Source organism: Diadema antillarum, unplaced genomic scaffold (genome assembly GCF_040938485.1).
Source record: "Diadema antillarum isolate AM-2024a unplaced genomic scaffold, OU_Dant_1.0 seq00001105_RagTag, whole genome shotgun sequence".
NCBI classification, from domain to species: Eukaryota; Metazoa; Echinodermata; class Echinoidea; order Diadematoida; family Diadematidae; genus Diadema; species Diadema antillarum.
This window is the reverse complement of record NW_027271921.1, coordinates 851,634-868,245: the sequence shown is the minus strand read 5'-3', so window position 1 is coordinate 868,245 and position 16,612 is coordinate 851,634. Positions and strand designations below refer to the sequence as shown.

At 40.9% G+C, this 16,612-nt stretch overlaps 1 protein-coding gene across 1 annotated transcript in view; it reads right to left on the bottom strand.

The window, feature by feature from the left end:
- Positions 1-16,612, bottom strand: part of LOC139743774 (exportin-T-like) — a 101,933-nt gene that overhangs the window by 81,197 nt on the left and 4,124 nt on the right. The window contains exons 2-5 of the mRNA XM_071654227.1: positions 6,186-6,290; positions 4,500-4,639; positions 3,069-3,138; positions 1,214-1,432 (exon numbers count right to left, since the gene is read on the bottom strand). Of these exons, the coding sequence (XP_071510328.1) occupies positions 1,214-1,432; positions 3,069-3,138; positions 4,500-4,639; positions 6,186-6,245 (489 nt within the window). The 5' untranslated portion in view covers positions 6,246-6,290. The remainder of the gene's footprint in view (positions 1-1,213; positions 1,433-3,068; positions 3,139-4,499; positions 4,640-6,185; positions 6,291-16,612) is intronic.

The window sequence follows — 16,612 nt, the reverse complement described above, 5'->3', positions numbered from 1 at the left end:
TTCTTGGGTCAAAGGAGGTAATTTCTTTTCTTCAGGGCCCCATTTCATGAAAGATGTTAGGATGTCAACTCTTGCTGGAATGACAACTTCCCATAGCAACAGCCAATCAGGAAGCTGCATTCTTGTCATTACCATGACAATTGCCATTCCAGTAAGAGTTGTTAACACCTTTTTATGAAATGAGGCCCAGATTTGTGGCCACATACAAATATCTGTGTACAAAATAAATATATGGGTGTATTTGCACAGGCCAAAAACATTGTTCAGGGTGAGCGAGTATACAATGTATGCCTTTGATATACTGTACATTGCAATGTGATTTCAATATAAATAAATACAGGTAAACACAATCTTTAAGCAGAAGAAATTTAGGATAAATACCATGAAACAACTTGAGCATTAAAGAAAACGCCTTGTCAACAATAGCTTCAGAAGACAGAGGAGAAAATATCTGGACGGGGAAAATTGTAGTTCAATGGTCCTCCATCAAAATATTTCTCATAATTGCAACATAACAAAACTGTCAGGTCTCTCATACAGAAATCCTTGAAAATGGTCTGTGAGCTCCCCCCCCCCCCCCCGCCTTAACTTGATTTTTGCACCATCAACCACAGTACGAAGTGTAAGAGAAGAAAATGTGCAATCATTCAGAGAGAAAGTTTGATGTTAGTTATTTTCAACTTCTCCAAAAACCCTATCCTTCTTTACAGCTCCCTGTTCTTCAGGTATTAAAGCTTTTTAAAGACTCAGTGGCGTGAGGGCTACCATTGAGTGTGAAGGCTGACCTGACTCAGAAATATTTGAGAACCCTCGTAACTAATTCCGCACAGCTTTATTAGTGATCTCTATGTAAGTATGCACACAGCCGAAGAATCTCAACTGGACTAGATCGTTAGAAATGAGTGTACACTTTGATGCACATATTCGCTGACCAGTGCTATCTGTGGTTTTTTAATGTACCTTGATGGACTGTGAATGAATCGGGCCACTCATGACTGCCCACACTACTGGGTCTTAAATGCCTGTGTATTCAAACTGATTCCTACCATTTTGCAAGTACATACAATTTCACTCTTATTCTTGATTCAAAAGGGCACCATACTACTTTGAATTCAAATATACACGTGGCGTAGATCAAATGTATTCCAAAACACCTTGCAAACTGCCCAAACCTTTACACAAGTGTGAAGGAGAGAGTGCGGGGAGAAAATACCTCTGCCGTGTGAATGATCTCACGGTCGACGACTTCCGAGTCGATGGCGAGGAGGACGCGGAGGTACATGTCGACGGCCGCCTGGCCGACCTGGAGCATCTGGAGGAGGTCGGAGAAGAATGTCGGCCACTTGTGGGGGAAGTCGTGGATGAACATGAGAGAGAAGAGCTGGGCAGCCTTGTTTCTTACAAAGCTCTTCTCCTCCTGAGAGGAAACAGTCTGCAGAAAACAATCATACAGGATCCTCTTATTGTTGAACTCAGAAATCAAATGTTGTTCAAAAAAATTCACAACCAGTCTTTCATAAACACACATATTTCTGTTTTTACAGCCCTCTGGTAATGTCACATATGGTTTGTAGTGCATGTAGTAATATTGTACAATGCAGCGTGATATAAGCTACTTGTATAGCGTAGTAACAAGCTACTGTAAAAGTGGATACTTTCTCAGGACTAATTTTTCGCGCTCAGCTGGGTAAGAAAAGTTCTGCATGTTTTTAATTCCCTGGAATCAAGATATCAACTACTGGAACATATTGCAAGCAAAAATATTTGTGTGCTTTTATTTTTGTGTTAGTTTCTAATTGTGCGAAATGCGCACGAATTTCAACACCGTGAAAATTTCCACTTTTACAGTACCAGGTACCTGCAATTTAACCTACATGTGCGGGAAGATTGAGATGCCATATTATTTGGTGCCATGGGTTCATTTAATGAAGAAGTCAATTTCAGAATTAGCACTATGACAATTAATTGTAGGAGTAAGTGGATGACTCCATAAAATGTTTCCTGTAATGTAAGATTTCCTAAGTTTGCACTCCTTTTTGATGCAAAATTTGGATCTACCTTACTCCAACACAGTACAATCGAGAAATAACACATTCCAAGACAGTAAAATCATTACACATGCCACAAAGATGACCTCCAGAATATAATTAAGCCTTGACTATACCTTCAACTTCGCATACACTTTACACATATAGCGTAACTGGAGCAAATGATGAAGATATCAGCCCTCAAAATCCAAATTGATTGAAATTTAAAGTTTCCTGTGTAATGTGCTCACTCCAGATGAATCATGGTGAAAGCTACAATGCCCAAATAAGCTGGGGAAGTTTGGAAATCTGCGTAGTTCATAACAGGCAATAACAGGTTGCTGATACCATGTTAGGAGAGCTCTTGAACAAACCTCCTACAATGAGCTTATCCATTTCGCTAGCTAGAGTGATACAGTATCCATGACAATGTGTTGAGAGTTCCTGAACAAACCCATCTCATCTATGGCCAGGAGTTTACTTATTTCTTGTTAGCTAAACTCGAGTATGGTATCCCAGATAATTGCACTAGTCAAAAAGATTGAAAGTGGTTCATTCATATAAGACTTCCATCTTCACTGCATACTAATAGTTTCTCTGTTCAGGAAAATCTTGGGTCACCTTCACCTTCATTCATACCTACTTGTATAGCATAATGTGTCAGGCTGCTGCTGTTTGCTGACTATTGCAGCTCCCCACTGAAAACCTCAAGTAGTCAGTATCATTCACCTGTATTTCTGTGTATGAGCGACAGACCACTTCATGGAGGTTTGTACTCTATCTTTTGTAAGGGAGAGTGAGGTGGGAGCTTTCCATGTGTGTGAGTTGTGACTCTGTCAACAGCTAGAACCCCAAAGTCATGCCCTGTCCAAAGGACAGGGTGTTCTAAATCTAAACAGAGGGGGTGGCATGACAACACACTATACTGTTCAGAACTGATCTCACTGGGCATTGTACTTCAGCCCCTTTATTCTGAAGTGGACAAGTTGCCCACGGAGCCAATTAACCAAAGTACATGTACACCTGGATCATATATCTTACCTGTACATGCAGCCATGTCATCAACGTTTGCTTCAAGAGTTGTTGGTCAGATGGGTCAGCTGTTGCATACCTAGAGAGGAACAACACATTTAAAAAGAAATTTTAATAATAATGACAGAAAATATCTAACAGTCGGGGCTTGGACGTAATGAGCAATCTTTATTTTCCGTTTTAATACACTTTAATAATGCACTGTGGTGGCCCGATTGTAAATATTGTTGAACTTTAGTCACTGAGCTGTTCAATGATGTTCAAATGAATGAAGAAATATGTTGTACATACATTTGTAGGTATACAAATTTTTAGCAATTATGTCATCCCTATCAAGAGAGTTATGAACACATAGCACAATGCTGGTATACCATGTCTAAAATACAAGTGCATCTTTATTCAAACACTACTATGGGGAAAAAATAAATGTAGCACAGTAATCTGGCACTCTTAGTTTTTAATTCATCATGGCCAAAATTCCTTTTAAAACAGTATAGATTAAATTCATATACACATACAATGTAGTTACATTATATCAAATACAATGCATTTCCTGTGATAGAGAGGCCAGTGCTGAATTTCTTAAAAAACAAGAAAACTATGACTACTATTCTCATAAACACACAATATAAATCAATCAGAACAACCAGATCTGTTTTGACACCATTAAGCCGTAAAACCTGTACAATACTGTAATTACTACTGTTTTACACAATAAGTACTCCGCTTACATACATACAAGGAACTTGCTTTCCAGTCCCTAAATTTACTCAAATGGATAATGCCCTTTGACCCTGGATGTCTGAACAATGTGCACAGACTTGTAGACAAGTAGCAATGCAAAGTCAGCAAAAGGGCAAACTAGGCCTTTACTATTTACAATGTCCATTCTATAGACAGTAGTTCATGTTTTTGTACCATTTCTTGGGGGAGGGTAGGAGAAGAGGGAATAAAGAGTGAATAGACTCCATTCATGTCAATTCAGTCAGATGAAAAAGAGGGAAAATTGTCATATTTCATACTTAATCGTACAGTTGTACCAATGGAAGGGAAGTTTCATTAGCAGCTTTTGACTATCATTATTCTGAAGCTCACACGGTATCATTAAATCAAGAAAGGCTTGTCAATGTGAAATGTATCAAATCTGCCATAAAGGAAGATACGTGATTTCATCTGTTGCCAATGAAAGGTATTTGTAGAACACGTCAGCGTGGCAACACAGAAGCGTTCCCCTCCCACCTCCCTTCTCCGTAAATGCCTACTAACACTTTAATCTCTCTGTCTATCACAAACCTGTATCTGCTATTATAGTGAACACCACATAACCACTTGCAGGAAATTCTGGGGGATTTCCAAACTGAGTGTGAAGTGAGCTACAAAGTATGCGGACAGAATGAAAAAAAAAAACACCCCAAACACACACACAAAAAAAACACTGACCTTTCATTGATGAAATGTTCCAGGACTTGGAAGCAGAAGAATTTGATGTGGTCATTCTCGTAGACGCCTTGTGTGATGGCCTCGGCGCAGAGCTTCCAGCCATTGTCCGACTGCTTCAGCTGCTCAAAGTAGGCTAGCGCCTGGTGGGGAAACATGAGTGAGAGTGAGTATCGGCCCTCTCCAAACTACGAACTTGATAATCGGCGATGCGTGACAGAGTAGCGGCAGCAGTAGCGCTCCACCATCGGAGCCGACTGCAGAAAATGGATCCAGCGTTAATTACAGTCCAGAGTGTGACTCTCTCTCTCTCTCTCTCTCTCTCATTGACTCCACTTTGGAGTCACCTGGATCAGTTTAGTTTCCTTGGAATTGGCCCGACAAAATCTGCTCCACCCCGAAAACTGAACTCTTCCTCTCGCTGCTCAGGAAAAATTAGATCTGGGAACTCTCCCCCCTGCCTCTCAGTCTCACTATCTCTCTCGGAGATGTGTTGGGATAGCGGCGGCTGAGCATGAAAAAGGTAGTGAATGAAAAAGATGACTCAACGTAGCCACTGTCCAACCAACCACTGTTTCATGAGTAACAGAAAGACACTGAGAGAGTGCACGATCTAGCATTAGTCTCCCTGCAACAGACCTTGCTTTCATTTTATTCAGAAGCATCTGAGGTTTATAGTTCTGAAAGATATCATAAGAGGGATCCTCTGAAAGCATGGTGCTTGAGAAATGGAAAAGAAATCACCATCTGTTAGGACACTACCACGCTGAGCAGCAACATGAACGTGTTCTGGTACTACGAAGCATTACATCATAATAGTTGATACTGACAGGGCCCAACAAATAAATGTGAGGACGGGGAGGGGGGAAAGCTTGTGCCATTTTTGTTGAGACTAGTTGCAAGGTTTGGATGTTGGGAGAAGGGGGAAGGGGGTGGGGGGAAGGGGTCTTGTCAATGAAGGGACAGGTGTCATGTTGTACTACCAGTGACTGCAACAGTGTGACTTGGCAAAACAGAGCGAGTGAGTGAGAGACCATAAGAATGAGTGAGCAAAAGAGATAGAGATAGAAAAAGAAGGAAGGGAGAGAGCGAGGAAGAGAGAGGGGGCCCCTGACTAAACATCTTTGCTTGATGAGTTCATCTAACAGCGTTCCAGTGCCACTTTCCTTACCCCCTCCCCCCTCCTCATCACCACCCCTTTCCCCTGGTGTTGTCTGCCCAAGCTGTGAGTCAGTCCTGCCTGCACAGCCAACCTCTAGGATTACTCTCTATGCCAACAATTGTGTTTTGGCCAGGCAATGTCGAGTTACTGCCATCCACCCTCCACATCACAGCCTACGATCACAACCATCACTTCCCTCGTTCAACAACGTCAAGAAAAGATAATCCCGGTTTCACCTTTTTCCCATTTCAAATTTCCTTCCACTCACTTTTGATACTGGCAATTCCTTCAGACATCTCCCACCCACTTTGTCATTTTGTTAGCTTGTTTGACATTTACTTGAACTTCCCTAACATCAACAGTCAATAAAATACAACATTGCTCTTGTCCACAAGGAATATGGAAAGGACAATTTCTTGCTCGGTCCTCATTTTCACTTCCTCCAGGTCTGTAGATGAATTGGTTTGTAAGGCTTTAAAGGGGCCAAAGGCCGCCCCAGTCCCGTCCAGATCACATCATCTCCTTACCCGGTCCCTGTCTGCTGCACTCGCGAAGGATCCCAGTCCTTCTAGTGCTTGCTGGTCCATCTCGCCTGCACTGGGTCCCTGTAGGTCAGCTCATCTCAAAACCAGCTGCAGGTGGTGGGGAGAATATGGGAGAAAAATAGAGAGATGAGAGAGAAACTGTGTCGTATAAAGAGACAATGGTTCCTACCCATAGATTGAAAAGACCATACAGGCAAAGATATACACAGTTTTGTATTTGTGCTCAAAAAACAACAACAAAACAGTCATACTACATTACCGACCTTCTGCTGTTCTGTGAGATTTTTTATGTACCCTTTAAAGGCAGTTTACTCTTCTAATCAGACATGTTTTACAGTGGGTACTCTTTTTTAAGATAACTGTGCTTCTTTAGAAATGTTTAGTACATTTCAATTAAGATTCCAGCAAAATCATGATGCTTGAAGAATTCAGTGTCAGCTTTTCTTCTTTGGGGAATAAGTAATAAACATTCATGGGTTCCTGTACCAGGCACTACTCACTGATTACTGACACCTAACTCGCAGAGTGATTTCATCTTCACGTACCAGTGTTTTCCAATCAGCACGCTTTATGCTCCGAACAAACTTGTACACTGGTATTTTAAATACAGAAAGGAAAGGACAGAAGTGATTTCCTTTAACATCTCATATGCTGATGTAGAGAAAAAAAGAATCTGCCCGTCAACCTGCAATGGCAGACACAGCAAAATTCACAGATGCTTGCATTTCAACTAGGGGAGAATGCATACAGAATATGATTGTCATGTACACACACCAAACTCACAACCGCAGAGGCCACATTCACACCACACAAGACCCCAGCAGCAACAACCTACAAAGCAGACATAGTATACACTGTACCACACATGGGATGGATCCTTGGTATACTGGCACCCTCTTTCTCCTGTATGAACTGACACATTTTGGAGAACACACTGTATGGACACTGTTTACCTGTCAGAGCTGACCACTTCTTTTCCACACCATACAGTATGTAGGACAAGAGCCAAGATCCTCCCCCCCCCCCCCTCTCTCTCCATTCTCTCCAATGCCAGGAAACTCAGCTACAAGTTTAACGACTGTGAGAACCAATCTTCCATGGTGATGCACATCTTCCTAACCAACGGAAGTCCGTTCAACCCCGTTGACTCCAGGAAATCACTGGAAGTGATCAGCCACATTATACCATGGCAAATTTCGTTGTGTGGTACCTAGATATTATGTTCACAAACTGAGTACTCTAGGACTGCCCATTATCTGACTTAATCAACACATCCATCAAACAAAACAAAATAGAGACATTGAATCCCCTCCACCATAAAACAATTCAAAACAAAAACCTAAAACTTTTGAAATCTTCCATTATTTTCCAGTATTGTATCCAACTCAAGTTAATATCAAAGAAGATAATATGAATGCCTAAAAAGGGGGCCCTCCATATCCGGCATAATCCATGTTGGCTTTTTCCCAAAGGGTCATACATTTTGGAGGATGAGCAACTTTTACGGAATGGTATCTTCTTCAGTGATTCATAAAATTCCTCTAAAATGCTTTACTGGTGACGAGCACCGAACTGTAGTCAGTGGAAGAGAAACAAGTGCCAATATCTCTACCCCCGTTCTTTTGGCTTTAGTCTCTTTCCAGAGGAGCCCCAGGACACTTTGTCTACATAGAATTCTGGAAGTAACCGGCCATGACACTAAATTATCATTTTATTCTCTACTCACTGCCATATCTTTTTCTTTTCTCTCTCTCTATTGCAAGGTTGATGTAACTTTGTAAGGACAACAGACACTATTATTCGTCACTGCTTCTGGCACTTGAGTGTGGGATAAGGAAGCGCAAGACATGATCAGTACGGGATGGCTACTGGTTAATTTACAACTGAAAAATCTGTCATTACACAACTGTTACATGTCGCGATGACAGATTAGCCGGCATGCTTGCTGGTGCGGCTGGTGCCACGCAGTCGCCTCATTCTGCACATTCTTTCACGACTTTCCAGCCATGAGTTCCAAGAATGTTGCAAGGGTTGCCTGGACAGTTGTGCTCTTGGCTGTCTGTGGGAAGGACTGTTGTCTGAGGGCGGGGACGCGTCTCACCCCACCGGGGTGGGGGCCCTCCGCTCTTGATCCTCGTACAATGTTCATATGGCGCGCTTGTATATGGTGCACTTCAGCACATAATAGATATGGGTAAACATATGGGATCCTGACTTGCGCTGTGAATTTCACTGGTGATGAACACGAAGAACGATGACTACAGTCAGGCGCAAACAAGACTCACAAAATTGACGCACAACAAGTGACAAGTTGCCCGCAAGTTGACTCTACCCATCACCTGTCTCGTCTTGATCATGCACTTTCCACACATTCCCTCGCTACTTAACAGCCTCATTGTAACCTCTGATGGATATTATACAGTAATCTTTTGTTTTTCTGTGAGCCATAAAAAGACACATATAGGAGATTGTGTATATGAAGATGCTTTTTTTCTTGGTGTATCATTTTCAAGTTTAGACTATACTCTTTTAAAGTGAGGGTATAGTTTCGGTTGAGATGGGTCTTCAAGTTTCCAACTTTTTTTTGTGAGATGAGGAGAAACCTCTTGAATATAGGAAATATGAAAGAGCATACAATTCTCAGATAAATTCAAAGTTTATTTGATGAAAATTGGTTAATATTAGGACCTCTTTCACAGGCGGATCCAGGAATTCCGTAAAGAGGGGGCACCTTTACAAAATTAAAGGGGCGCGCACGCCCCCCCCCCCATTTTTCTTTTTATTTCTTTTGTTTTGGCAAAAGATAAAGAGGGGGCACCTGGTGCGCTCCCCCTGGATCCGCCAAGGCTGTCTTTGTTTTACTTTTTTGAAATCTCAGCGATTTCAAAACTGAATATCATCAAAAAAACTTTGATTTCTTCTTTACAGAATTGTATGCTCTCTAATATTTCATAATAAAGTGGTTTCTAATCATCTCCCAAAAAGTTAAAATCTGAAACCCTCATCTCAACCAAAACTATACTACCCCTTTAAACTATACAGTAGGAAAGTGGAAATTCATTTCAGCCTACTGTTTTCAGGGTTTTGAGCTGGGCGGTCACATACAATGTACAGTATAGACATCAACTGAAAACAAACAAGAAGTGTGAAACAAGGATATACTGTAAAAGTGGAAATTTTCGCGGTGTTGAAATTTTCGCGCATTTCGCGCAACCAGAAACCAGCGCGAAAATTACTGCACGCGAATATTTTTGCTTGCCATATGTTCCTGTGCGTGACGTCTGGATTCCGCGGAATTAAAAACACGCGAAACTCTTCTTACCCGGCCAAGCACGAAAAATTACTCGCGCGAAAATATCCACTTTTACAGTATTTAGAAAAGACATCAAAATGGGGATGCACTAAATGAGCTGTGAAACAAGGTCAACAAACGAGGACAGAAGACTGGGTATCATGCATCACTCAATATCAAAAAGGAAACCACCAAATGACATCATGCATTGACGCATCCAAAGTCAGCATCAATCGAAAGACATCATATAGCCAGGGCTCCACACTAACTTTTTTTTTTTGGTGGCCCGATGGGGCCACCAAAATCATCAATTTCAAATTTTTGGTGTCCAGAGAGAAAAATTTGGTGGCCCGAAAAAAACAATAAAAAAAATTAAAAGTCCTTTTTTTTTTTAAAATGAGTCACACACTCACTGCATGCATTTATGCATTTCCGGCACAAAAAGTTACGAATTTATTGACATAGGCCCCTACTTTTCAAAAAATTTTGAGGGCCCGAGGCGGGCCACCAAATTTGAACTTTTTTGAAATTTGGTGGCCCGACTTTCATTTTTGGTGGCCCCGGGCCACTGGGCCACTGTTAGTGTGGAGCCCTGATATAGCACACAGTTACATCTAAAGCCTGCCACATGCTACATGACCCGAGGTTCTACGACCTTACGACTGTCAGTTTGACATGACCAAACACATCAAAGTGTCAGGTTGTAGGACAATGTCGCACGACCTGATCGCAAGGTTTTGGCATGTTGAATGTTTTTCAAGAACAAAAAGTTCTGTATCACTCAGCGATGTGTACACTATCACCAAATGGGAAAAACCTTAGTGAAGACATCTCATGCTGCCAGTATTAATACAAACACTACTAGTATACAAGTACGCTTGTAGAACCAAAGGAGAGTACGCAGGAAAATCAACTGGCAACACAAAACACTGACTAATTACAAGGACATCAAACATGATGACATCCTCAAGAACATCTTGCTATTACACCAAGTTGGATTGCTACATGTATGAATGAATATGCAACAACAATTGGGGTCGGGCAAGGACAGTGCACATCATCAGAAAATGAAACTGTTTGAAAACAATAAAAACAGGCAAGACACAAGGGCAGACATCGTAAGAGTGGGACATCAAAAGTGATTGTAATGAGTTATATCAAAGAGTATGGTACAAGGAAACTAATGGGAGAAGTTTTAACATTAAACAGGTATCAGAGGGTGTATTCAGTCCCAATTCCCGAAGTGCCCCACAGTGGTCTGCAGCAAACACTATCAAATATTGCACTATAAGCCATACATCAAGTCTAATTTTTTCACAAATTACGGCTTACCGTTAATTTTCGTGACTGCGTAAATTTGTAATCATAGAGTACAGCAATGGAGACATGTACTCATGCATGTCACATTCTTGTCACCAAGTCAGTGGATACAGAACTTGTGCATGTAATTTGGTGCTGTTAAATTCGCAAATAGCATGTGACTCGCTAAATTCATGAAAATATAAGCCTCGCGAAATATATGGTGCATACAGAACGCCATCAACTCAGACTCTTAACTTTTTGTAAATGTAATGCAATCGCACATGGACATCTCTGGCTGAATTCTTCATAATGTTCGATGACGACAGGCTGCAAATTGTCAAGTGCCGACCTTGAAAGTGCATCGGTGTGACCAAACCCTGACACACCATAGAAATCACTCACCATGGACTTTCATTCTCTCTTCACTATCCCTCTCTCAATCAAAATGTTATTTCAATGAAACATTCAGCCATCTGCTTCTCATTGGAGTACATGTATTACAGAGCTTGAGGGTGGCCGACTATTAAGGCTGCATTTGCATGAAGATATGTGTCATTCTGTGCCACATGAGCCCTTTCTTTCCTCTATTCCTCTCCCATCCCCACTGTTACTGATCTGACATCCAGGTCTAGCATCAGACCACCACGGTGCTCCGTTCGAGGCAGCAGGGATTTCTCAGCAGCTCGCGAGTGGGGAGCTTGCGTCAAACCCGATCGCTGCCGAGCCAGATCCAGATTTGGATTCTAAGAGTCGGAATGTTGTAACAAAATCTATCGCGGTAATGGACGTTTCCTCCAGGCATTGCCGTGGGAACCTGTTTGCAAGGGCTGGGAATGGCACACAAAACTGAATGTTTTTACTGCAAAAGAAGTTATCTGTTGCTCTATGGGGTGCATGCACTCATAATGATGTGGCCAAGATACTCTGACAGATAGGAGTGCTCATCTATCCTCATCACATACAACACTCTAATACTGCTCACAAAGATTCAAACAAATTGCAATTAATTGATGGAAATACAATGTATTGTATATCAGACCAGCCATGAACTTGCAAGAAGTACAGTATAAGGCTTTGGGGGGAAAAGAATACTGTCATCAAGAGAATATTGAAGGGAGGATACATTGTATATCTACTCAGTGGCAGTGACCCCACCTACTTACAAATATTGTGTAATCACCCTTTTTTGCACCTTTTAACTGGTCAGGTGGTCTGGCTTTACACAGACCTCTGTAAAAAGGCCAGGCTGTATCTTTACTTGAAATTCCTTAAATAAATACTGATATATTCTTGCAAAGGAGGAAAAAAAAGAGTGTAAGTAATACATGTAGTTGTAACTAGCTAGTTGAAGGTCAAGGAGGAAAATAAAATGCCAAATATTCCTTTTTCTCTCATGCCATTTTGATGACTCAAGTCTCTGCATTTAATCTCTTACTGATGCACTCTGTGAATATTTGGCTATATGCCCACACCTACAAACTGTCGGGTTATAAAGTTTGTTTTCTAGTTCCACAGCAGCCTTTCCGAGACTGCTTTTGCCCTCTTGGCAGAAGCAAACACAGCTTAGATTTGTGAAAAAAAAATTCTCATTATATATTGACCTTACATGGCTTTGCACCCTGCCGCTAAAATACTAACAAATTTGGCTCTCGCAGCTTCAAATGGGAAACTTTGATAAACATACTTCCATTAAGATGAAAAACAACCATCAAAATTCATTTCTAGCCACAAATGTATTAAAAAAAAGCCTGCCTCCCTCCCCTGATGGAATTGTACATGTAACTACAATGGCTGAGCTCAACAGCATTGAAACAAAAACAAAGAAACACAGGAAACATCATTTTCAAAAACTTAAATGTATGTTCTGACTAGGGATTCCATGACTGGTAAAAATTCAGGTCATGTATTTTATACATTATATTCTGATTAGGGATTTGATGAATGATGAAAATTCATGTCATGTAATATATTACGAAACTATCTTCCCGTCAAACCATTTGCCACAATTCTCCTCAGCTACAGAAGCATTTCACCAGAGAAAATACTGATTTTTCCATATCAGTTTATAGGCATAGCAGACACAGGCATTTGCATCTATCTTTCTCAAAGAAATTAATGCAATTAGCCTTGTGATTTTCATTACAGTAGCATTTTGGCCTACAGGCATCCGGGTGAGAGTGTGTGTGAGTATTTTGCTAATGCACAGAGGTCTTGAGGGAAGGCTAGGTGCACACAACCCACTCCCCACCTCCTGTGGTGAACACACATTGTGGGGTGAATGTTCAAAACTGTAACTTTCCCATCACGACTTGTTGAAGTGAGCCAAAAAAACTCACCGGCCCTGGTGGCGGGGTGACAAGCCGCATATGGGAGGCCTACGACGGCGGACTCGCGGAGGACACAGGAAATTCGTGATTAACGTTCGGTTTCAGACAATGCGTGACATCAGCCTACCTTGTGCTGGGTATCGCAGCAGATGAGCACAAAATTCCAGGCTTTACATTGCGAGCTGGCTGTTTATTTAAAGACGGCATGGTATGGTGGGGCAAAGCTAGTGACAGGCAGTTGTCTACAGTTGTTAAGAAGGGTGGTAGGGTGGGATTAGGAGTGGGGCAGAGCAATAACTTTGGACTTGGCTCACCAGTCTCTTCCTAAAAACCTGAACATCATCCATTGATAGAATAAGGGTTAAAATAATTTCTGCCTCAAAAACAGATTAAATGCCTTATTAAATACATAATGCATATTTTCCTTGAAATAAATAGGGATAACTTACAGCTCAAAAATCTTAAAGGTAGCACTTTCATATTGTAAAGGCCTATATGCAAATGACCTACTACATGTATGTATGTATTATATGTTCTTGGTCACAAATTTTCGTGCGAATTCAAGCAAGGGTCAACTATCATTAGAAACACACTGTCAGAGCTGCATGTGCCCTCTGGATCTTTACTCTTGACTCGAAGTAGAGCACCTGAACTACTGTCAGGGTGCTACAAAACTTGTACACTTGCTTGTCCACCTGCCCACTTGCCTGGCACTACTACAACTCATCAATGAGCATGAACAATGAGTGCATAGATAATTTTTGCCTGATGAATGTGTATGACACTTTATACCCACATTATGGGCATTCGGGGAAAGAAGAATTTCCTTTTTTCCTCTCTTTTTTTAACATCCTCTCCCTATAATGCTTCCAGTGTCAAATACACTATGCATATTCTTTCTAAAACATTTTGTAGCATGGTTTTTGTTAGAAACAAAACAAAACTGCAAAGTGAGGGGAAAAAAAAACAAGATCCAACACACATGTTCAATTATTCCATGTCACTTTCAATGACCTTCTTGACTTGATGAAGTAATGAGCCATGAAGAACATAATAACACGATAATTGACTCCCTGACAGTACATGGTCAGTTGGGTAATGGTCAGCTGAACCCTGGTCAACGACCAGGCCAGGCGGTCACTGCAGCAGATGAGCTGCTGCTGCTGCTGGGATTTCGGAGGGCTCATGATCCCAGATTGGATTCCTGGGTGTCCGCAGGAATGTCCAGCAGCAGGAATGTCCAGCAACAGGTGACGGAGCGAGCTTTGGCAAGCATCCCTTCGTTCTCCTCACCGCGGATAGTTGCTGGTCACTTTGAAATGACTGCATTCATACACAGCTAAAGAATTCACCTAACAACTTGTCAATCATGAGTCAAACAAATGGCATGTGGTTGGTATCTTGAAATTATCCTGTAGTATCACCGTTATTTAAAGTTTCCTATTTGAAGCCATAAACCAAGAAATTCTTGCATGCACAAACCTTTTGCGAGCATAGCATTGTGACAGTAGAGTGCAGGTGATTTTTTTTTTTCTACACAATGCATTGAATGCCAGTAACAATTTGCATTTCAAGTCTAATGCCGTGAACATTTCTGACTTTACAGTAATCCATTTACAGCTGTAGGAGTGCTTTGCATACATATTGTACAAATATGTCAATAAAAATTTTGATGAACTTAGAATTGATCTGACACAGAATTATATTCAAAAGACCAAATCTTGAACAAAATGATTCACATCTCATACCGATACTGCTTCTACAGTGTATATCTTAGCAAATACTGATACATCAGGCCCTTTCATACATGTGGACCCCCAAAAAATGCGTAAATCCAAAACAAATTTTTGCAATGCAATGCAAAAATGTTAAGTATGGAAAAAAATTTATTGAGATCTATTTTCGGCAAACCTTGCGATAATTAGCCTCACACAGTGCCTGTGAACAGTACACCACACACAAAATCACTTATCATTTTGTACTTTGTAGCTTCCCCAATGTTTTTGTTAGCTTTGAAGTTAGCACAAATGAGAAATACACGTACATACGTATACCACTTCCTTGTTGATGATACAAAGTTTATGTATACCTAACCCAAGCTGTATTGTGTAGCTTCAAGTGGTCAATAATCCAAAAATTTGCCCATCATGTGACCATCAAAAGGCCCACTCAAACACACACATCCCAAATTGACTGTTTCAAAAATCAACTGGTAATGTGATGCGAAAACAAATAATTCTTACTATTGTTGTATGTGTGGACACACAAAAAAGAATCACCAACCAACCAATGAAATGCAAATATCAATCCATCTTTATCATTTTGGACACTCTCTTGGGCTGCATTTATCATCTTTCCCCCGTTCAAACGGCTTTCAAAAGCCGTTTCCAAAGCCATTTCCAAAGCCCTTTAGAAACGGCTTCCAAAATAGTTGCGTTTATCAACTCTTCGCAAACACGATAACTGGCCTGTCACTGCACAACTGCATTGCGCAATTCGACCCGAGGAGAAGAGGTCATATAAGGCGTGCATGGTTTGTAACTGCAGTACAAAGCTGTTTCAAAACAGCTTTGCGTTTATCTCGCTTCAAAAGGCTTCTAGAAACAGGTTTTTGGAAACCTTTTGAGGAAACCTGTTTCGGAAAGCACAAATTTGCGACTTTCGAAAAGGCTTTCCAAAAGGGCTTTCAAAACAGCTTTGCATTTATCATCTCGTAAAAATTGTCAGAAAGGCGTTTGGAAAACCTGTTTCTGCCGAGAAAAAGAGTTGATAAACGCACCCTTAGTTAAGCAGAGTGTGTGAATGGCACATTATCATAATCACTTTTTTTTTTTGAAATCCCACGGACCGACTCAGTGCACAAACCCCATGGTGATGCTGTGGTCATTGTTTAGTAAAATGCCATTCAGAGATAAGTATATGATGCTGTACCTGCAGCTGAGTTAGGGCTTTCTGACTGTGTGTCCAGCTGGTCTAGCTGGTCTCACTCTGGCTGTGCCAAAGATTTTTTGTTAGTGTTTGTGTCTGTCTGTCTGTCTGTGTTTATGATGACACTCAAATTGCAATTGGTCAATTAAGCATGATCATTTAAATCATCACTCCGATCCATTAGTACATTTAAAGTACTTTACAATTTCATACCTATTTTACAGTTTGCACATTGTTCCATCTTGAATATCCAATGCTCCATATCTGGAATATACTTCCATATTTGAATATCATGTCCACAAAAAATTGACGTTTCTATGAAAAGCAATTCAAACACAAGTGATAATGTCACTTAGTCCACAATGCACAGAATGATAAGCTTTTTGAAGGAGAAGATCAGACTTGAAATCTCTACTTGATAATTAGAACTGCATCATTCGGTGTGGCAGAAACTGGTGATTGAGGGAAAGTTGCAATATTAGCAGAACACATCGGTGAAAGTTTGAGGAAAATCACACAAGCGATTCAAAAGTCATAAAGTTTTTTAATTCCGGTGCTGT